General features: G+C 47.7%; 1 protein-coding gene and 4 non-coding genes across 7 annotated transcripts in view; 1 reads left to right on the forward strand and 4 right to left on the reverse strand.

The window, feature by feature from the left end:
- Positions 1-23,188, reverse strand: part of LOC119376001 (spliceosome-associated protein CWC27 homolog) — a 381,331-nt gene that overhangs the window by 232,360 nt on the left and 125,783 nt on the right. For 2 of the 3 annotated variants that reach the window (XM_037646002.2, XM_049411347.1), the window contains exons 5-6: positions 9,708-9,794; positions 984-1,087 (exon numbers count right to left, since the gene is read on the reverse strand). In XM_037646002.2, the coding sequence (XP_037501930.1) occupies positions 984-1,087; positions 9,708-9,794 (191 nt within the window). The remainder of the gene's footprint in view (positions 1-983; positions 1,088-9,707; positions 9,795-23,188) is intronic. The other variant, XM_049411346.1, reaches the window with a different exon arrangement.
- Positions 21,075-21,148, reverse strand: Trnas-gga (transfer RNA serine (anticodon GGA)). The gene has a single exon. It is a non-coding gene; the product is annotated as a tRNA-Ser (tRNA).
- On the reverse strand, positions 21,633-21,706 carry Trnas-gga (transfer RNA serine (anticodon GGA)). The gene has a single exon. It is a non-coding gene; the product is annotated as a tRNA-Ser (tRNA).
- Positions 21,911-21,984, reverse strand: Trnas-gga (transfer RNA serine (anticodon GGA)). The gene has a single exon. It is a non-coding gene; the product is annotated as a tRNA-Ser (tRNA).
- On the forward strand, positions 22,340-22,413 carry Trnas-gga (transfer RNA serine (anticodon GGA)). The gene has a single exon. It is a non-coding gene; the product is annotated as a tRNA-Ser (tRNA).

Genomic DNA, 23,188 nt, shown 5'->3' on the forward strand with positions numbered 1-23,188 from the left:
ATTGCGTGTTTCTGCGGGACGGGCATGAAAGTTGAGACATTTGTACGGGCACGAGAGTGGCGGTATCATGAGCCAGTGCCGCATTGAAGTTTACTTGGACGCGGTGGAATAAACGAGCATAATGAGTGCTTGGACGCGCCAGAACAATACTTTCGTTTCCAGGGCTGGCGTCTGCTCGATGCGCTAACCGCGGGGACACGAACGCATGAGAAAGGGAGGCACATTAGCCCCGCATCTCGCTGCAATTCATGAAAAAAAAATGAAAAAGACGCACACATTCCCTTTGTGTGTCTCGTTATTTCTCTGAAGTTTTATTAATGTATTGAAGCAAAAAAATTGCACAAGCTACACATGTCGTGTCAAATAATTATCGCAGCGTCATGTGCTACTGTTGGCGATGTCAGAGCACAGTCGTCTACGTAGGGCCATTTTCTCATGTACGTCATCCCCTCATTCTCTAAAGCGCGCGCCCGCGAGAGGAAGGGCAAGCAGCGTTCACCTTGAAATTTGACCCATTTGCGCGGCGCGTAGCGTTGCAAATTTTGGCAGACGTGATCGTGAACCCCCAGTGTATGCATGGCGCTCGTTAGCTCAAAATTGTCAAACCTGGTGAGGTGCCCTTTAACTGTTGAGACTGTGTGTGTCTGTCCCCTTAGTAGTCTGCAATGTGCCATGAATATGATTACCACTCATACGTAGCAATTGTGAAAACTCAGAAGAATGCCTTTATATCTCTGAATATTTGCTTACCACATGGCATTTACTCTGAAGTTGAACTCTTCTGCAGCTTATGGCTGCATGTAGGATACTTAGCATTGCAGAGGTGACTCAGACTTGTGCAAGTGAATATAAACGTGCAAGCGTATTAGAAACCATGCCAATGTCCATAATGAAAAGCAAACACATTTTCAAGCTTGTAATTGATGGCATGCTTAAATGAAGTGGGGAGGATAGTGCTAAATTAACGAAGCAGGCACCCTCACTTGGTCGCTACAGATGTGGAAAGAGTAGGCGCAGGTTGCCGCTCTGCAGTTGAGTCCTCCAGCACCTTGCGGGGAATGATGTCATCAAATGGGTTCACTAGAACCTGCACACAACATTCACAACTTAGAGAAACTTCAAAAGATGAACAGTACGAATGGTTGAAAAATAACAACAGCTAAATAAGAGGATGCTGGTGGAGTCTTTGAGCAAGCACTGGAGCTTTGCAAATCACAGTCAGACCAGATGAAAGCAGAAACCATGGTGCAATTCAAGAAATAGGGTCCCACTTTTGCTCTATGGTTGAATTGGGTTGTACAGTGCAAGATACAACATGGACAACAGAGAGAAGCACACATGAGCAGTGCTGTATCTTGTGCTGTACAATATTAATGAGAATTGACAGACAATAATACCAAGGAAAGAAACAGGGTCCTTAAAAGTCACCTTCTGTGCTGTACAAGTAACTCAAAGATGAATCAAGGCCCACTATCAGTTCTGTTGACATTGTCAAGGATACTACGCTCCTGCTTCCTGGAATCCGCAAATGCTTAATAAACATCACTTTGCCTTCACTAAACTCGCAAACAGTGGTACATCTGAAACGACACTTCAAGCAATGTGTGCACTGTGCCCGGGTTGTTTGGCCAGTTAACTCGTGTAAGGCTCACACTGATGCCATGGTTGTTGAGAAAGAGGTGTGTATACTGACAAATGGTAATACTGTTGTTTAGTGTGTATGTAGATAAAGCTACATTCACCGTCAAAATGCTAGCAATGACAGACAGGCATGCGCGGCCACAGAGCAAGCAGTCGTGCACAGCCCGACTGCAGCGCACATGAGCAGTGTCCTTGAGCAAGCACTGGGGCTTCGCAAATCAGTCAGACCATATGAAAGCAGAAGCCATGGTGCCACCACTGTGGGATTGCAGACTGGGGCCAGATTGGAGTGTCCCGTTTCCACACCTCTCAATTGTAGCCACCGTAGACCATTCTGTCGCTATGCACAATTTTATTCGATGGCGATGGTAATGACATCTTTTGTTATCAGGTTTTTGCTTTCCCGATGCACTGCCCTTTTCGTACAAATTTTCTCTGGAGAGATAAATTCCCACTTCAGAATCAAGTAAATACATACTGTCATATTCATTGTGAGCTCTGGTTTTCACATCAGTCTTCCTCAAGCAGGCTTAAAATACTGTAAAGTACCGTAGAAGCACCCAGTTTCGCAAAGGCGCCCAATATCAACTATGCAAAACTTGAGAATTCTGAAAATTACACGTTAAGCCCCCAACCCTCCAAAGCGCCAGCGTCAGCCAAAATATATCCCCCATAAGAGTAACACGTCTGGGACTGACCGTGCCACGTGCACAAGCTCCTTGGAGCTGTCGGACAATGACAGCTGCGATTTGGAAGCATTTGAAGGACAACTAGAATCGCCATTCCTCTTTGATGAAGTACAACACACTAGCTTAGTTATGTGCTTGCCTGGTTGTGCACTACACTCCCAGATGGCACCACCTGTCAAAACCTGTCAAGCTCATTTGTGGTCGAACTAGAACATTTTAACACTTTCGTGACCGCGGAAAAATCGGTTGTTTTTGGGTAGTCCAGGAAAAATTTTTTTTTCCTGCCACAGAAATTGATTGATGCTAAAGTGTAGGGTATCAAATGATAGAGGAAGAATTGGTCTTTCTAACAGTATTAACTTCAAACAACAGATTTATTTTGAATATTATAAAAAAATTATTTCAAAAAATGCACCAAAAAGAAAAAAATTATAAAAACATCAATGGCACTCTGCACAGGGTAAACATAAAAAAATAGAAATATACGTTTTTAATGCAATGCCTTTATAGAATAATAGTGCAAATATAACCTCTGTAAGTACAAAGGTTATTTACATACATACAAAAATATAGGCACTAGTGCCTATCATGCCACCGCACGAAGCAGTTTTTCGACATGGTGAAACAAAGATTGGCACACTGTGGGTTGGCTTTTTGAAAACATGCATCCACGCATACTTATTTGTGTGGTTGCATATCTCTCTGATGACTTCCACAGTGAAAAGCAACATGAAGAAGCCACCTCACGGCACTATGGAGCACGAGGTCAAGGTCCAATCCGTGCCGTCTTCGCGAAGAGAACTCCGCTCTTTCTGCAGTTGGCGCCAAATGCTCCCGCCCGAACAAGTTGACACCTTGCAGGTAAGAGCTGTGATATTTAGTACACACCGGATACGTTTACATCGACACGCGGCAGTGATAAAATGGCCCGAGGAGAGGACGAAACTTACTGGTGAATAGCTACTGATGTTCCGGGGTGGTTTGACGCACTTTCGCCGTCCGTAGTGAAGTGTGACGAATCGAAGTCGTCTTCCATGTTTGTGCTGCTACCATCATCCAGAGATTCCCGCTCAGATTCAACAGAATCCGTCGAAATCTGCCGTTTCGGTGGAGCACCCGCAAGCGACGTTAACGCCATGTCTGATACAATGAGCGCTCACCTACCCAACTGCGAAAGAGCTTTAAAAACCTCCCCACGGTGGAAAAAAGAGACTCACAAGCGAAACTGATAAAAAACATGCTTTTACCCTTTGGATGGTGTTGGCTGTCCAGAAGCGCCCAGAGAGCGCCAAAATTTGAACTTGAAGTCACTGATACGAACGATGGGAATAGGTGCAGTCACAAAAGTGTTAATGTTGTTATGGGAGGTATGCTTCCATATTGCTAGCGAACACGCACAGAGGACGACATAGAAAGAGACAGGACAACCGCTAGACTTCAACCGATTTTTAATCGACATGAAGGGCACAATATATTTCTTTGCGCACACGCAGGTGCCACGTCACAGTTGATTAAAAATCAGTTGAAGTCTAGCAGTTGTCCTGTCTCTTTCTATGTCGTCCTTTGTGCGTGTTCGCTAGCAATATGGAAGCATACAATCAATACCCACTTGCCCAGCTTAATGCATTAACGAGTTATGGGAGGAGTGCATACGTTTGTGGATAGTGGCGTTTTACATCGCACCGATAGGATCGATGAAATTTAATATAAGCCAAGTACGAGCCACCTTTCGCATGATGCACAGCTTGCCGTACCTGGTCATGGTGGACCAGGTATGGCAGGTACGTCATGGAAACTGTTTCCGTCTGGTAAAGTTTGTGCATGTGCATTCATCAGCCGGTATGGTATTACCTAACTTTCCGTGTAGTAAACCATCACTGCAAGCTGAAACACTCTAATATCAAGATGAAGGGGATCATTCTGCAAGTGTTTGGTGACTGTTATGGTAATTATACAGGATATCGTGTGCAGCCCACAAGAAAACACTACTTGCCACCCATCACACGTCTGACCACAGGGAACTGAAGTTCGCACTCCAAACTAAGAAAGCGCTGGCCGAACACACCTCCCTTGCCTTGCAGCTCGGTTCCGCCACTTTGCAATAAAATGATGACATACACACAATGTTGCTGTGAAGAAGATGCACCTCCATACAGCAACATCGACAACGCTCGGCTCGCTCGGCTTGTGTGTCAAATCGCTACAGTGCCTCTGCATGGCTCTTCTTGCTGCCTTGCCACTGAACACCATTACGTCCTTGAACAACCAATAAACCTCTTCACATTTGGTGGAGGGTGCTGTTCATTCCTATCGCTACAACCTGGAGCTGCGAAGCCGGACACTTCCGCCGATCATGGCTGACAACGCAAACCCACCGGCGCCTTCGCCCCTGTCCATCACCTGCACCGGGCTTCCTCGGCTACGGGACCCAAAAGTCTTCAGCAGTGCAGATGAGACTGACGTAGAAGACTGGCTTGACCACTACAAACTGGTGAGCGCGCATAATAAATGGGATGACCCCGACAAGCTAGGCCACGTCATATTTTATCTGACTGGTGTCGCTGAATTGTGGTACAACAACCACAAACACAACATCCCCACATGGACCGTCTTCAAGACGTCCTCCTCTGAAGTGTTTGGTTGACCGGCTGTCCGCAAGCAGCGCTTGTGCGCCCGCTCACAACAGACTGGAGCTATACTTCACAAGCTATACTGAGGACGTCGTCGACCTTTGTAGATGTCAGGCGTGTAGCCAGGATTTTTTTTTCAGGGGGGGGGGGGAGGGGGCTGAAATTCAATACGCCTGCCAGGTGGCTTTCAAGAACTTTTCAGTTCTCTGTTTCGGCGTCTATTATTATGGTTACATAGCTTCCAGCGAATAGTGTTAAACTAGACTAAAATTGCCATTCCGCATCGTGCAAATCCACGCACGTGATGCATGCACAGACACCTTGTTCAAGCAATACATTACGCGACATTTCAATGCAGTTGCTTGCTTCATGACGTGTACATTAATATGAGGGTGTATGCTACCAACAAGAAAATGAGACTGCAATAAAGATTTTCTGTTTCATTGTTTTTACTTGAAACGCAATAAATAAAATATACATTTCGTGCATGCGACTGTTCTGTAGGTCCGTACATAAGCATCGAACGTAAGATGAATTGGGCTCATTGGGCACTGTGAACATGAATGAATCTGCAGGTACCTGATGCGTAGCGCTGATTTCACCTTTAAAAATGCATACGAGGGAAGATGCATACAAGCAATTCTATCATACAAACAATAATCTCGCATGACTACCAACGTAAAACACTCTCACGAACGTCATAATTATGAATGAGAGGGGGATTGAGAGCACGATTATTTTCTCCATATTTTAAAACAATAACTGAAACATTTTTTTTTCTCACACCTTACATCAGATGTCAGTTAAGCAGTGCAATCAGAATTGCTCGATAAATCTAGACGTCAAAAATAAGAAGACCACGCTCATAAAATAACTGCAAAGTCATATTTTAAGCATTCACAACATTCTTAAAGGTTTTACAGCCAAGTTGGTGAGGTGAGCCGGTAATGATAACAAATTAAGCTTCGGAAAATCAATGAAAGCGGAAATACAATACAATATACAACGCAGAAATACAAATAGTTATGTGCCACGAAAAGATGCGATATACACGTACAGAAACAACATAACACTTGACAATTCAAACAGCTAGTAAAGCATAAACTCGAGAAAAATCTATAATCTGAAATAATGTTACTCCTGACGAAAAAATACAAAATATGTGTAGAAGAAACTAATAGCAAATGATTTTAGTGAAAGGTTTTGCGTGTGCAAATGCGACGGTTTTTATTAGAGGTAATGACAATTTTTGATAAACAGACACTTGGTATAGCATCTAAAATAGCTCACAAAACATGGCAGCACAAAGATTTACAATCAGCACAAAGATCCTACATTTAAAAATTGCAATAAGTATGACAGAGAGAGATAAACATTTTAATAAGTATGACAGTTCTTTTTATTAAAGTATTTGCAGAGTACACATGCTATCTCCAATGAGAACTTAAAGAACAAAGCCCAAATGACGGGGAGTCTTCGCGAAGTGATCGATAACATCACTGTGGCTGATATTTACATCCCTGTAAGAGTAGAGGAGCGCTAGGCCGACCAGGCGCTCTTCGGACATTGTAGAGCACAGATAGGTTTTTAGCCTCCTTAAACTGGAGAACGACCTTTCCGCTGTGGCGGTGGATAGAGGGAGTGTTACCAGTATTTGCAGCAACTTATGAATGCTAGGACAAAAAACGCCAGGCCTGCGCTGAAACCGCAGCACAGTCACAGCGAAAGCTGGAACAGCGGCGTTTCTAGAGCTCATTGTAAGCTATCTTGAGGCTACAATACAAGTACACTAGAAAGGTACCCACTACGCCATAAATCACAATTTTTGTGAAGTTGGGAAGCACCTACTAAGCCATTATTCGTCATTCTGGGGAGAAGCAAGGCACCAGCTACAAGTCTGTAAGGCATTATGTGCACTTTGTTGACGCGACAACTGATGACGATGAAGAATCATGGCTCAGCCTTTTGTAATGGGTTGGAAGCTTTAAACGGCCCACCAGTTATGTAATTTGCATTGGGTGACGCCCGGTCGCCTCCCCTCATGCTGTATAACATATGTTGACATGGGAGGGAGACGGGAGGGGGGGGGGGGGGGTGAAGAATTTACTGAGACCCCGTTGAAATGGATCATGCGCTCATGGGCTTCCTTGGCAACCAATACAAGTGCACTTGCGAGGAACCCACTACGCTACAAATCATTGTCATTTTTGAGAAGTAGGGCAGCAGGCACTGTGGCATTTTTCGTCATTCTACGAAGAGCGTTGGTACCTGCTAAACGCATGTAAGGCATTATGCGCACTTTGTTGATGCTGTGCCTGATGACGAAGAATTATGGCAGAGCCCTTTGTAATGGGTTGGAAGCACTCAACAACCTACTCATTGCGCAATTCGCATTGTGTGACGCCTGGTTACAGAATTCGCGTTGTGCGACGCTTGGTGCTTATTTTACTCTTCTACCAAGCTATATTGCATATGCTAATGTGGTTCCTTCCCGACATCAAGCCTGTATAGGACCTTTTTGCAATGCAGTTTCAAGCACCGGCATGGCTCAGAGGTTGAATACTGGGCTCCCACGCGGAGGGCCCAGGTTCGAACCTCGTTCCATCCTGGAATTTCTTATTTCGTTTTTTTTCCTTATTTCGAGCGATAGTGGTTACGGACACCGGCGGCGGCGGCAGCGGCGCCAAAAACAGCCGGTGAAATGACCTCATAACAGCTTTCGCTGTAAAAGTGCTGTCGCAGTGAAGAGAATCAAGCCCAGTGCTAGGGCGCAGGCTTGGTGCTGTTGCCTCCCACTTCGTCCACCAGAGCTCAAATTGACCCAGAGATGAAATCTCATCCACATCCTCAGCAAACGCAAGCATTAGTTCATTTGCCTCCTTGAGGCGGAAGTCATGTGATGGTGGAACTGCTGCAGGAATCAAAATGCTGCTCTGAGAAAGTATAAAATCAATGAAAGGTATGTAGACGGATTTGCGGAAATATTCGTCTGCACTTTCTGCGGGAGCATTTCCGCGATGTTGTTGTCTGCGGCTTGTCCATGGCCTTGCTATTTCGACATTGTGCTGGTCTGCACACTCTTGAGCCTTGGAGAATATATTTCCAAAGAATGCTTCGGAGCTTGTTCTATAATTATGAATGGTGCGCTGCACAACATCGATGTGCTCAATGGCCGAGTACATGTCCGCGTTCTTTGCCTGGAGTTTTCTCGATAAAGGCAAAGTCACTGCCAGCACCTGCTCTGCAACATGGAGGCCTACAATGAATAATGGTGACAGCAATTCACACATCAGGTTGTTGGCCTGGGCTGCATTCTCGGGGCTCCCAGTTGATTTAATTTCAATAAGCGCTGCAATGACAGGGTCAAACAGGCAAACAAAAGAAAGAAGCGCGTCATACTTCTCGACCCAGCGGGTCTCGCAGAAGCCGAGAAGCTGCTTGCGCCTAGACTCAGAACACATATCAGCAATCTTTTGACGCAGCACGTTTGATCGGCTTGCGGACTTCGGAAAAATTTCGCAGTCTCCTTTACTGTTCCGAAGCAATTTTTAATGTCCACTACAGAACAGGCAGTGCAAAGCACTAGGTTTAAACTGTGGCTGGAACAGTGTGTGTACAGCGCATTCGGGTACTTCTCGCGAACTGCAGCTTGCACACCATTTGCTTTTCCAGCCATCGAACTGGCACCATCGTAACCGTGCCCGCGAAGGTTGGTCATGTCAATCCCAATGCTTACTAAAAAATTCATGATTTCCGCTGCAAGGTTGCGGCCGCTTTGGTCATGTACGGGAACAAAACCCAAAAAAACTTCCTCAATCTGGTTGCGTTCCTTGTCCAAGTAGCGGGCACATATTGTAAGCTGTTCAATGCCAGCAACATCTGTTGTTTCATCCGCGAGTATAGCAAAGCAACCTGCATTGTTAATTTTTGCAATGAGGTTCTCTCTTATGAGAGTTCCGCAGATTTCAATTATCTCATTCTGAACTGTCGGACTTAAATATGAGGTGTTGCCGGAGCAGTTGTCAATATGTTTCTTAAGGCTGCTGTTACTGCAACCACTCCGCAAACGTAGCAATGCTCTGAAGTTTCCTTCATTTTCTGATGGGACTGTGCCAAGATCCAATGGTCCGCTGTCATTGTGGCCACGAAGAGACAGGCCTTGTCTTCTACAAAAAATTATTGTGTCGACTATAGGGGCCATTCGCTTTCTGTTTTCATTTATCTGCAACACTCTGCTGCTTTATCGATCTGGTCAACCACACTACGCGCACCACTAGAGAATGCTTTTATAAAAAAATCAGCTGCCAATTGACTTTTCCAATGGTACCCCGTTTTCTGCTGAAATATTTCTAATGCGTGCTTCCAGTTTTGGCAAGGTCTGAACACGAGCGCATCAGCGGACGTGTGGTGGCCTTTGTCAACTTCAGGGCGGCAACATACTACACAAACACGACAAAATGTACCCTCACACACCGCGGAATAGCTCAGCCATGGGTATTTGTCGAGCCATGCCACCTGAAACTTCTGCTTCTGTTTTGAGTCGTTGAAGCAGTACAACTTGTGGGTTCTATCGGGACGCCATGGGGATACGAGGAGCTGGTACTTGACAACATCGTCAATTTTGTTTGCACTTTGGTAAAGCCCAATGTCCAGATTACTGTACTGATTTCTTCCTTGTTCTGAAATAGTTTCAATATTCTCCGTTCAGTTTTACATGGCTGGTGCATAATATATAGTACAACTATACCTTGAGCAGGTCCTTCGTCTTCTTGAAGGCGTGTGCCGTCCTGTATCTGTGCGGGGCTGGCATTCTCCTCAGTTCTAGGAGACGTCCCTAGATAAGGTAGATCAAGTCATTGCAATATTTACCGTTATATGTGATATTGAAATGCAAAATCATCAAAAAAAATATTAATACAACGAGAGCGGTTGAGCATGTTCTGACTAGTTTAAGAGCAACGCCTCGATAAGTTTGGAATTAAGAAACACTGGCGCCCATCAGAGGCCATGTCGTCAGTAGCGTATCGCCGACATTTATTTGCCAAGCCTGACTGAGCCTTGAAATAACGAAACTCTCGCACAGAAAAAAACTTCCATGGATGGGAAATAATAGCTGAAGAAACAAATCTATTTGAAGAACACATTCGTTTCCTCGCAACCAGTGCAATTGTCATTCAACTGCACATGCTGCTCGCATGATAAGTTTAAAATAATGTGCAATGGTGTTCGCTCGTCGGCATGAAACGCGTTAAGAATATTTGCGACATGAAAAGTCGCACGCTCTCTCACAGCGGAGAGCTACTTCTTGGTGTATAGGGCTTGTAAAGGCCTAAACTAAAACTGCCGCGATGGTAAATACATTTTTTTGTGAAACTTTTTATGTGTGCTGCAGCTCTACTGATAAACAGTGAAAGACCCTTCCCAGCTTTGTGCACCGGTAATCATAAAGACGTTTCATATATTTTGTAGCGATGGTCTCCTTACCCAATGCTACCTATTCGCTACATTATGGGCACTTCTTTCAACTACTGTCCCCAATAGATTTCCAGGTTGAGCGTAGACTCGTCTGTGATTGTGATTGAAGTTTGAAGTTTATTCACATGAAATAAATATATATTGATTGCAAACACTGTATGACCCCTTAGCCGAAGGCTAGTATTGGGGTCATTTACAGACATATAATTACAGAAATGTTCGTTAACAAACATGTAATTGACAGTTTCGATCGTCAATGACTACATAGAAAAAATTAGAAATACAGTTGAACCCGTTTATAACGAACTCGAAAGTGTCGTGAAAAGTGGTCGTTATATCAGTAGTTCGTTGTATATAGACTCGCCCTTAAAAACGTGCGCTTTGCGGCCAAGCCGTTTTCTTTTTTTCCTTTGTGCACATTTATTAAAGTGCTAACAACCCCTTTAGTGAGAAGCTAAGCCTTTTCGCGTCGTGAAGCGACGCCCGCTGCGTGCTCACCAGTGAATACACCTCTCCCTGTTTGTAAACAGTGTGACGTCAGTGGCAGTGTCCCGCCCCCAAGTCCCGCCTTCGGAGCAGGTGCTGGTTGGCAAGAAAGTTCCGCCGGCGGGATCTCTCTGCATAGCAGCGCTGCTTGTGTCTGCTTTACTTCGATAGAAGTTGTTGCATATTGCTATTTTCTGAACTCACAGCTGTTAGAAGGAAGAGTTACTGCCTGCAATGAACGAATCTGTTAGGTCAACATATGATTTGCTCGTCGTGGATGACAGCCATAAAAAAATGTTATGCTCCTCGAAAGCGAACGTTGTACGTTTTCACGACGACTGGTGTTTGGAGAAATATTAGCATGGCATGGATGTGAACGTACTCAATTTCCGTCGCCAAATCTGCACTGCAGTTTTAAACGATGTACAGCATTGGCGACTACTGTGCGCGAGGTCACGGATTAGATTCTCACTCACGGCGCAAAATTCTGATCAGAGATGAATGAAAGAAAAAAACAAAACGAAGGAAACACTCATTAGCCTGCGTTCAGTTAACAAATCCCCGTGAAAATTAAAGCGAAGTTTTCCCCTACGACGTTCCTCATAATCCACTGAGCAGTTTTGAGATGTTGAACACAATAATTTAGTTATAAATAATGTCTTGCGCGGTTACTTCGCTGTATCTGATGCCTACAACGTGTTTCTATACTTACTCCCCTCCTTTAGACTTGGTACACAAACTCGGAATGTCACTTCATAAATATCGAGCCGTAAAAATAAGCTAACTAGAATATGACAAACAAGAATCTCCACTGCTTCCATTAAGACGTACATCTCCAATAAAAGGCGATACGCGTATGGTTCTGGATATTCGCCGTGGCAAACCGTACGTGCATGTTTAGCAATGCTAAAACACGCTGGTAGCTCATCCGTAGTCTCACCTTTCAGCCCGGACATCATGCACTTTTTAAAGACGATAGTCTTTCTTGGGATACTTAAACGGAGAAATTTTGGTCTGTCTTTCTGTCTGTCTGTCCTTCTGTTTGTCGGCACGTCCCTCAATTCAGCCACCCAGCCAAAGTTGAACCACTTGCCCAATGGCCAGCCACCTTGAACGGCTGACTAGGTTCATACTTGTGTGCGTTGTTGATCAAAAAGCAAACATTACGCATATCTGAGGCGCAACATCACTAGGCAAGTATTAGGTGGTGTGTTCCTTTAATAGAAAATGCATACATACTTAATTCTAAAGACCCTAGTTCCTTAAGCTGCGCTGAAAATGCGACTGCGCGTTAAACTTGACTTCCTCCGTGCCCTCTGCACGAGCTCATTGTTGTGTTTCGGTTTCGGTTCTGTATTGCACTGTACGAATGCCATGGGGCGCCGCTCTGGCATTCCTTTTACCCAGGCGACGTGTAAATAAAAGAGCGTGTGGAGAGTACTCGTTGAGTGCGGGCGTTTCTTATGCTTCAGCGCTTCGCGCCAAACCGCGTGTTCAGGCTGGCTGGCATCCCCGCCGGTCTTCGCCTACTGCTGCGCCGGGACTTCCAGCCCGCAACACAGCACTCATGTTTCCCGACGTATTTCCAGATGGCGTCCATATCTCACGCAGCACCTCTTCTATCGTCTTTAGACGACATTTGCAGCGAAGCACGCAGATACACGGCCAATTTTTTTGTTTGTTGTTTTGTGCACGCAGCCCGAACACTGAGATGTACGCACTCGCAGATCATCGTGTCAAATAAAATGTCCAATCCTGATGTTCCGTCGACAACCGGTCACTGCAAATTGCCCTGTTGGATACAACGCGTGCCAATGTTTTCGCAAACAAGACGCATGGTTATTCACACAGCACACACCACACACAGTATTGTCAGTTTCAACGTCCGCACATGTGAACCGATATCGCCGCTGCCTTTAAACGCAAACTACACGCCACAGTAAACGAGGCGCATTATCGAAGACGATATTGCTGTTCCTCGCACAGACCACCACGTGGGTTCACTTCTTTAAGTTAAACAGCCAGCAGCGTGGCAAATTTTTCGTCACGCAGTCCACGACATGTTCTTTGACACATACCACAAATAATCTTGGAACCGAAAGATTAAGAAAAAAGTTCAAAAGAAAATAAAAACGTGCGCCAAACACCGTGCGACTGCACCACGCTGAGCCGGCAGCGGGAGTGTTTTGCCAACCACCCGCCATTGCACGTGCGCCGAGAGGTCACGTGACCTGACGTCACGGGTAGTGAGTGACGTAGGCCGGTAGAGGTCTATTAACCGCCTTTGCAATGAGCTGACACCGTTTCACCGAAGCGCGGTACCGCGACGTGGAGCTAGTCTAGGTGGTGTTGCGTGGAGCCGATCATCCCTGTCTAGTTGCGCGCAGCGCGTCGCCTACTCGGGTCGCGGAGTCACTGCCGGGCCGCTTGCTGTATGCCGTATGCGCGCGTTTGTACTTTCTTCGTGCTTGCTTCACTCCGGATCCTGCACGGATGCGGCGACTAGCCTCTTCGGTCAACGCGGCGAAAACAAGCATTTTGCAAGCAACGCGCACTACGTCTCCGCGATGCTCTTGCGGCCCTGCACGACGATGCGCGGCGCACTTCAGTTGTCACCTAGTCAAACACGCAGTATACGCTCGCTGTCAGTGCATCGACGTTTCTCGGTGCCTGCGCCGCTCAACAACAGCGAGCTACTTTCGTTTCTATAAAGCGACGCGGCGGCGGCAAACTTGGCAGCAAACGCAGCGGCGGCAAACTTGCGAACGGCAGCATGGCGCGCTCGTACCGCCGTCAATCCGCATTGTACGATGTACGCCACACGCGCAGCCGAGCAGATATCTACAGATGAGTGTGATAAGGTTGTCGGCTATAAGGCATAACGACACGTTTATCGACGGCCGCCACCTCGCCTTTGCTCTTTTCTGATGCTTATCCGTGAAGGCATCGCCGTAATCGCGCGAAAGTCGTAATCACCGATCGACCGGTTTCCGCCGTTAACGAAAAGACGGACTTTTTGCGGCACATTGTGGCGTCGACGAGTTTAGGGACGCAGTGAACCTTTTTGCGATGGAAAGTTATCGCGGTTATCACTTCTTGCATTTATGCCTTCTTGCGTTCCAATTAAGGCATTGTTTCGTAGCTACAGAGAACGGCGTCAGGAAAGGTCACCGTGCGAAAGCTGACCGCAACGCTTCATGCTGCCTACTATTTTTTTTTTCCTCACTGCCATTCTACCACTGAAGAAACGCCTGGAAAGTGAGCTACCTCGCTCGCAGCGTCCGAAATCTGCGTGCGGTGCTCGCCGATCTGGGTATCTTAGTCGCGAGTAAATGGGAGCAGGGCACGCGCGAGCGCGCGCCCCTGTCACGCTTTAGAAGGCATGCTATAACTTGTTTTCGCTTCGTATGCGCCATATTTTTACCGCGACCGCGTCTCAAGTGTTCGTTGTAAAATAAAGAGGCTTTGAAAAATGTTCGCTATATCTGGACGCAGCTTCAATGGTTAGCATAGGAAAATCGCAAGTGCACCCAAATATGGTCGTTATAACCGATAGATCGTTATATGTGGGATCGTTATAAGTGGGTTCGCCTGTAGCAGATAAAAAAAGAAAAATATAACAGACAAAAATACATGGTATAGACATAGAATACATGGTACAGAACAACGAGACAACATGTCGTTTATAACTTAAATGTGGTAAGCATAACAACATTGAAAGAGAATAGAAAGAAAAAAGAAAACGTATGAGTGTATCAAGAGGTTGCGCACAAGACATAAGTGTCTAAACAGTTGCAGATATATACCAGTTCTGAGTATTATTAATCACCGTTTTTGACCATCGTCTTGCATTATGATAAAATGTATTCCTCTTGAATGCTGTATTGAAGACATGGCATGAATTATAAATTTCCTGACTAGAAGATCGACACTTGACTTATACCAAGCTCAACATACAATGACATACATGCTCAACATACAAGGACTTGTAAACAACATGAAGGGTTCACTTAAATATGAAAAAAATCACATGTGATACACACACTTCAGCTCAGGTGCATTATAACCCGACTCCATCGTCGCAACATGAGTTACCATAAAACCATAAAATGAAGAAAACTACTTACCATTCAAGTCCTCGCTGGTGTGTTCGCACTTCGAGGAAGAACTTCCCCAGAAGTCTGAGAGCCGCTTCTGACCTTGACGCATATGGCCGTTATTGCCGTTATGGTCAAGTCAAGAAAACGCTTGTTAAGCCACAGCACGGCCTTTTTATTGACATGCTGTTCCCTAGATTCCTTGGCTAGGGCCAACATTGGTTAGGAACAACACCGTATAACAATGCTGTCCAATCGCAAGGGGGCAGTTCCTCTCTCTTCAGCACTGCTTTCAGAAGTGGGAGAGCGTCTTTTAAGATCATAAGTGTGTCTCTCCTGTGTTGCTGCATTCTATCGCAGAAGTTGTTTGGCTCTCCAACGTATGAGCCTCCGATTAACAAACAATGAATAAACAATGAAATTAACACAGGCAGTAGTACATCTAGGTTAACAGCGGACAAAAATAGAGTAAACAGTAGCTAAAGATGTCAAACTTCAAAAGTACAAACAGATGAAGGCTTACGCGAGATGACCAGAAGCGCTGAGTCCCCGATGATCGGATACCAGAAGTCACAAGTTCAGGCATGACTGCGATGTCGGTGGAGTTGCAACGCTGATGTTTCCGGAAGCTAGTGCTTGAAGGCGATCTCAGGCAGGTTGAGCTAACTTGAGACTGAAGTTCCGATGCATATGTTGCAGACTTTAATTACGCGTCTCAACAAGGCGAACGGCGAAGTTTAGGTGGCCAGCCGATACAGAACCACGCTAAAAGCTTCTAGAAGGCATACCTGTTGATCTGCGTCCACACCATGTTGGACAAGTCACTGCGCTTAACACTTTCGTGACCACACCTGTTCCCATTGATAGTACGTTATCGATGACTTCAAGCTCAAATTTTGGCACTCTCTGAGCGGTTCTGGACAGCTAACGCAATACAAAGCATAAAATAACATGTTTTTTATCAGTTTTGTTTGTGAGTTTGTTTTTTCCACCACGGTGAGATTTTTAAAGTTCGTTCACAGTCGGGTAGGTGAGCGCTCGTTGTTTCAGACTTCGCGTCGATGCCGCTCACGGGTGCTCCACAGAAACGGTGAATTTTGACGGATTCCGATTAATATGAGCGGGAATCTCTGGATGATGGTAGCACCACAGACACGGAAGACGACTTTGATCGCCAGGCTTCAGTACGGACGGCGAAAGTACGTCAAACCTCCTCGGAACATCAGCAGCTATCCGCCGGTAAGTTTCGTCTTCTCCTCGGGTCGTTTTATCGCTGCCGCGTGTCGATGTAAACGTATCCGGTGCGTTCTTAAAATAACAGCTGTTACCTGCAAGGTGTTAACTTCATTCGGGCGGGAGCATTTGGCGCCGGCTGCAGAAAGAGCGCAATTCTCTTCGCGAAGACGGCGCGGAGCGGACTTTGACCCAACGCTGTGGTGTGCTGCGCGGCGGCGTCTTCGCGTTGTTTTTTACCGCGGAAGTCGTCTGAGAGATATGCAACCACACGGATAAGTATGCGTGGATGCATACTTTCGAAAAGCCAATATACAGTTGTTGTGTCGTGTGACCCCTGGTGCCATGCTGAGACACCAGTGCTGTTGTGCTCTCTGTTCATGCTACAAGGGGGAGCTAGGTCTCTGCCATGCCTCTTTGAATCACCAATCCGGCGTGGCCGTGCCGGTCATGTGACCCGTGCCTTGTGGACCAATAACCTTTCTTTCTTGCTCCTTAAAACCGCCTGCAATAAACGCGGGAGAGCAGTCTCCCGTCAGTCTCGCCGAAGCTTGGTCTCTGCGTCTTCACTCCGCGCGCCCTCCCGTCGTTCGGCCTCTCCGTCGGCCCGCCGCGGGTTACGCCGCGCTCCTGCCCTACACAACACATGGCGACGAGGTAGTTGAACCGCTACGCTACTACGACAGGCGACGCCAGGAAGAGCACGATGTACGTGACACTACGCTACGGGTCACATTTTTCTGCTGCGCGTCGGTGCTGCTTCCTGCACGCTACAAGCGCGTCGACCTGACTTTTCTTTGTTCCCGCTCCGGCTCCCTCTACGACGCCACCTTCCCGCTTGAGCCTACTGCCTACCTCCTGCACACATGGCGGCCCATTTTGCAAAACTTCCTCCGTTCCTCAACGTTCCCGGCAAGCCTTCCATTCCTTGGCATTTATGGAAAAAGATTTTCCAGGTACACTTGAAGGCGGCCGGTGGAAGCGGCTGGGAGGACGAAAGACGCGCGTCAGCACTTATCAGCGTGCTCGGTATCGAGGGCCAGCGCAAATACTTCGCGGCGCAGGAGCAGCTCGAAGCACAAGGCGGCCCAAATGCTACGCACACGGCCAGTACATCGACGGCGGCGGACTCGGGCACGGTGTCGACAGATGCGGCGACGACGGAGTACGACACGTTGCTACAATTCCTGGACGGGCTTTTCGCAGAGTCAACGAACGTGCTAGCCGAGCGGCACCTTTTCACGAGCCGCAAACAACTGCCCGGCGAAACGTTTCTCGACTTCGTCACCGCGCTGAAAGAAAAGGCCCTGTCATGCAAGTTCGGCGCCACTTACGACGACAGAGTACGGGACCAAGTAATTCACGGGGTCGCCAACGCACATGTACGGGCCAAACTACTGTCGTACGGGGAAGCCCTTACGCTGCAGAAAGCCGAAGAAGTTGGACGCGACTTGGAAGCGCTCAACAAAGCCAACGCGGCATTCGGAGAGAATGAACGGCTACTCGGCTCGCTCGCCGGGGACGGCGGTAGCGTCAAGCGCGTCGCACGTGGCTACGCAGCAGCATCACAAAATGGCGGGTCGGCTTCCTCGGCGGCCCCGCATGTGACTCAACATGGCGGCGGCTTCCCCCCCAACTCGGGTGGCCGCGTCCAAGATGGCTACGCGGGCTCGTCAGCGCGCCTCCAGCACGGCGTTCGCGGCCAAGATGGTCAGCCTGCTTCCAAGCCTCTAGTTGGCCCTTGTTTTCGCTGCGGCAAGTCAGGGCATTTGGCGAATTCCAGAAACTGTCCGGCAAAAAACAAAACTTGCCAATTTTGCCGCATCAAAGGGCATTTCGCGGCAGTCTGCCGTAAACGGCAAGCGTTGGTGCACGAAGTTGCCGCCGTCCGAGACGCTGACTCCGGCACTGCCACAGTCCTGTCCGTGCAAGCTTCGCCGTCTAGCCCAAGGGACTTGCGCATCCCTGTTGTCGTCGGAGGACATAGCCACATGTCAATGCTAGTGGACACCGGAGCGACGGCTTCATTGATGACGAAGAGGGACTTCAACGCGCTTTTCGCTTCGAAGCATCGCCTGCTGCCAGCGTCAGTTCGCTTGAAAAATTTTTCGAAGCATCGCATACCGGTCCTGGGCTATTTCCGCACAGACTTGCAGCATCATGGCAAGCGGGCCTTTGTCACCTTCTACGTGACAGCACACGGCACTTCACTGCTGGGGCTCGACGCCGTCCAGCAGTTGGGACTCCTGATCGACGGCGCAACGCTAACGTGTCGTCTGGCTTCACCCGTTTCCTCGCAGCTTCCTGCAGGTGTGCCTCCGGGGTTCGAGCACCTGTTCGACGGGGAGCTGGGACTTGTCAGGGACTACGTCCATCGGGTCAGGAGGCGGCAGCACATCGTGCCACTGTCTGCCAAGCTGTGTCGGCTGCCTCTGGCGCTACGGCAGCAGGACGCCATCGAGCTGCGACGGCTCCAGGACGACGACGGCCGCGGTCGGCGGCCGCATTCAAGATTGCGCATCAGCAACCAGGTGTTCCCTGCGCAGGCCATTCGCGGTGGCCCTGCTGTCCAGTGCAACTCTACATCTGCGGAAGCGCAGCTTCAATTGCCTGCGACCCAGTATCACCCGTTGGGACTTCAGGAGGAAAGTCCTGGATATTCCTCCTCACCTGCAGTAAATGCACCGAATTCCAACACGGGGGAGGGAAGTAACGCGACTGGGTCTTCAGAATCTGCTCACGGCAGCCGCAATCCACCGAGTTCTTCTTGGAGAGATGGGGACAGGTCTTCGAAGTCTGCTCCCGACAGCCGCCACACGCAAAGTCTTCCTGGAGGGCCTGGGTCACGTCGCCCACAGTGGACGCGTAAGCCCCAGCCTACTGCTCTAGTGCGCGTGTGTGAAGGTTCATTGAACAGTGCAAGCTGACACTTGTGTTAGGTGTCGGGGAAATGAATTTTCTCTAACCTAGGTTGTGTGTGTTTTCTCCTAGACCGAACTTCTGCGTATTGCAGGTACCACAGTTAGAATTGTATAAGGATGCAATTCTTCCCAGGGCGGGACGATGTTGTGTCGTGTGACCCCTGGTGCCATGCTGAGACACCAGTGCTGTTGTGCTCTCTGTTCATGCTACAAGGAGGAGCTAGGTCTCTGCCATGCCTCTTTGAACCACCAATCCGGCGTGGCCGTGCCGGTCATGTGACTCGTGCCTTGTGGACCAATAACCTTTCTTTCTTGCTCCTTAAAACCGCCTGCAATAAACGCGGGAGAGCAGTCTCCCGTATGTCTCGCCGAAGCTTGGTCTCTGCGTCTTCACTCCGCGCGCCCTCCCGTCGTTCGGCCTCTCCGTCGGCCCGCCGCGGGTTACGCCGCGCTCCTGCCCTACACAACAACAGTGAGAAGGATGGATCCATGGAGGGAGTTTACTGAAGAGAAGATGAGCAAGTTCGTCTCACTCCATATGTACATGGTAATCGTTCAAGTCCAACGCTTGCATTGGTGTTGGTGTCGATGACACATATTTCGAGGCCTTCGTCCACCGTTGGTGATGCCACAGAAAAGGTTCAAGGCTTCTTGAGTGTCTGATCTGAAGAAGACGACCGTCGCATCCCACGAACATCTTCCCCAAGTGTCTTCTCTATTGCAACACATGAACGATTTTTCTACACTATCTTTTAACCCCGTCGGAACCTTTCAGTGGATGAGAAAATGGTGAAATGTGGAGGTCGGTATGGTATTCAGCAGTATATCAGCGAGAAAGAGGTCAAATGATTACTGAAAAACCAAAAAGACGCGTACCATCAAGGAAAAAAGTAAGGACAGGACAGAAAGGGCGTCACTCGCAACTAACTTTATTCCCAGAACATCAGCATCATATATAACCACCACTAGCCCACTGTAACCACCACTAGCCCAACACTGTACCAACTAGCCCAACAAAAAGTTCTATTATGAGGTCAAATGAGGGTACAATTATGGATTTTTGCAGATTTGGGACAGGCTACACTGTTCATTTCAACAAATACACAGGAAAATTGAAAAATACCAGAACTGCAAACTACGCTAGAAAAGTTAGACAGAAAAAATTTTTTTTTTCCAAAACATGCGCTGCCAGCCTTTGTTTCACCGCGTAGAGAACCTGCATCGCGCGGTGGCATGATAGGCACTAGTGCTTATATTCTTGTATTTATGTAAATAATCTTTGTACTTACAGAGCTTATTTTTCCACTATTATTCTACAAGGGCTTTGTGTTCCAAACGTATATTTCGATTTTTTAAAATCTTTGGCCTTTGCAGAGTAGCATTGATGTTTTTATAAATCTTTCTTTCTTTTTGATGCATTTTTCTTTGTTTGATAATTTTTTTATTATAGTCGAAATAAATCCGTTGTTTGAAATTGACACTGTTGGAAAAACCAATTCTTCCTCTATCATGTGATACCCTACACTTCAGCATCAATTATATTCTGTGGCAGGAAAGAAATATTTCCTGGACTAGCCAAAAACAACAGATTTTTCCGCGGTCACGAAAGTGTTAAATCACCCTTCACTAGATTCTGTTCCTGGAAAAATAGGTACCTCGACATGGGTCCAATCATGCGCATTTTATTGTTACCAACTGCACCCTAAATATACATCGACCACGCCCCTTTTTAATCAGAGGAGGGCTCTCAGCTGAGCGAGAGTGACAGCCTGTCCCGGTGATCACATACATCTTGTCTACCTAAGAAAGGGGAAATAGACAACCACCCGTTTGTAGCACGAAGCCACAAGGAAATCCATATGGATTTCTCAGAAATAAAGCCTCTTAGTTGCCGAAAAATTCGTCCTGGTCCGGGGATCGAACCCGGGACCAACGCCTTTCCGGGGCAGTCGCTCTACCAATTGAGCTAACCAGGAAGCCAGCAATTGGGAGCACGTGGGCGAATTCAGCGACAACTCGAAGCAACTGGATACATACTGCAAATCAGTTCTGCGGAATCCCGCAAGGTGGCGGAAAGGTTAAGAAAAGGGGAAATAGACAACCACCCGTTTGTAGCACGAAGCCACAAGGAAATCCATACGGATTTCTCAGAAATAAAGCCTCTTAGTTGCCGAAAAATTCGTCCTAGCCTGGGGATCGAACCCGGGACCAACGCCTTTACAGGGGCGGTCGCTCTACCAATTGAGCTAACCAGGAAGCTAGCAATTGGCAGCGTGAGGGCGAATTCAGCGACAACTCGAAGCAACTGGATACATATTGCAAATCAGTTCTGCGGAATCCCACAAGGTGGCGGAAAGGTTAAGAAAGGGGAAATAGACAACCACCCATTTGTAGCACGAAGCCACAAGGAAATCCATACGGATTTCTCAGAAATAAAGCCTCTTAGTTGCCGAAAAATTCGTCCTGGTCCGGGGATCGAACCCGGGACCAACGCCTTTCCGGGGCGGTCGCTCTACCAATTGAGCTAACCAGGAAGCTAGCAATTGGCAGCGTGAGGGCGAATTCAGCGACAACTCGAAGCAACTGGATACATATTGCAAATCAGTTCTGCAGAATCCCGCAAGGTGGCGGAAAGGTTAAGAAAGGGGAAATAGACAACCACCCGTTTGTAGCACGAAGCCACAAGGAAATCCATACGGATTTCTCAGAAATAAAGCATCTTAGTTGCCGAAAAATTCGTCCTGGTCCGGGGATCGAACCCGGGACCAACGCCTTTCCGGGGCAGTCGCTCTACCAATTGAGCTAACCAGGAAGCTAGCAATTGGCAGCGCGAGGGCGAATTCAGCGACAACTCGAAGCAACTAGATACATATTGCAAATCAGTTCTGCAGAATCCCGCAAGGTGGCGGAAAGGCATTGTCCCGGAAAGGCGTTGGTCCCTGGTTCGATTCCCGGACCAGGACGAATTTTTTGGCAACTAAGAGGCTTTATTCCTGAGAAATCCGTATGGATTTCCTTGTGTCTTCGTGCTACAAACGAGTGGTTGTCTATTTCCCCTTTCTTAACCTTTCCGCCACCTTGCGGGATTCCGCAGAACTGATTTGCAATATGTATCCAGTTGCTTCGAGTTGTCGATGAATTCGCCCTCGCGCTGCCAATTGCTAGCTTCCTGGTTAGCTCAATTGGTAGAGCGACCGCCCCGGAAAGGCGTTGGTCCCGGGTTCGATCCCCGGACCAGGACGAATTTTTCGGCAACTAAGAGGCTTTATTTCTGAGAAATCCTATGGATTTCCTTGTGGCTTCGTGCTACAAACGGGTGGTTGTCTATTTCCCCTTTCTTAACCTTTCCGCCACCTTGCGGGATTCCGCAGAACCGATTTGCAGTCTTGTCTACCTGTAGCTTATCCGTAGAAATGGTCCATTTCCTTGGCTCTCAGGAGGTGCGTTTTGCTGTCTAACCTAGTTCGACGTACAACGCGGCCCCCAACGACCCTGCTGTCGCCGCCGGTACAGGTGCGAAGGATAAAACGCCGGCGGCGAATGTTCGAAGAACACCCCCTTCAACACTTCCTGGCGCTAAAGACAACCCTTTCATGGTCAAGCGGTCCCGCCGATCAGTGGGGGAGCGCGGTGTCCGTTAATCCTAACAATGATTGTTGGCGGGCCAGTCTCAGCGCACTGTTTCACGCTCAGTCCGTTAATTGGTGAGACGCCGGGTCGCAAAAAATGGCAATCCGTGACAATTGTTCTGGGGATGTTCGATCTTGAGGTCAGGGTAGGGAGCTGCGGATGATGGATGCTGGTTGTGTGAAACAAGAAGCGCTGCTCTTCTGAAGAACCGGCGTCCTGCCCCACTGGCGGCGCAGATATTGTACCGATCTGGGTCCGTTGTCTTGTTTACATTTGCTGTAACTGTGGAGGGCGGTGGACAAACGCCTGTTTCTTTTCACCTTGTAGGAGGCGCGGGGAAGAGCAAATAACTTCCCCTCTTCTCAAGAAGCTTCGGACAACGGACA

Source organism: Rhipicephalus sanguineus, unplaced genomic scaffold (genome assembly GCF_013339695.2).
Source record: "Rhipicephalus sanguineus isolate Rsan-2018 unplaced genomic scaffold, BIME_Rsan_1.4 Seq10638, whole genome shotgun sequence".
NCBI classification, from domain to species: domain Eukaryota; kingdom Metazoa; phylum Arthropoda; class Arachnida; order Ixodida; family Ixodidae; genus Rhipicephalus; species Rhipicephalus sanguineus.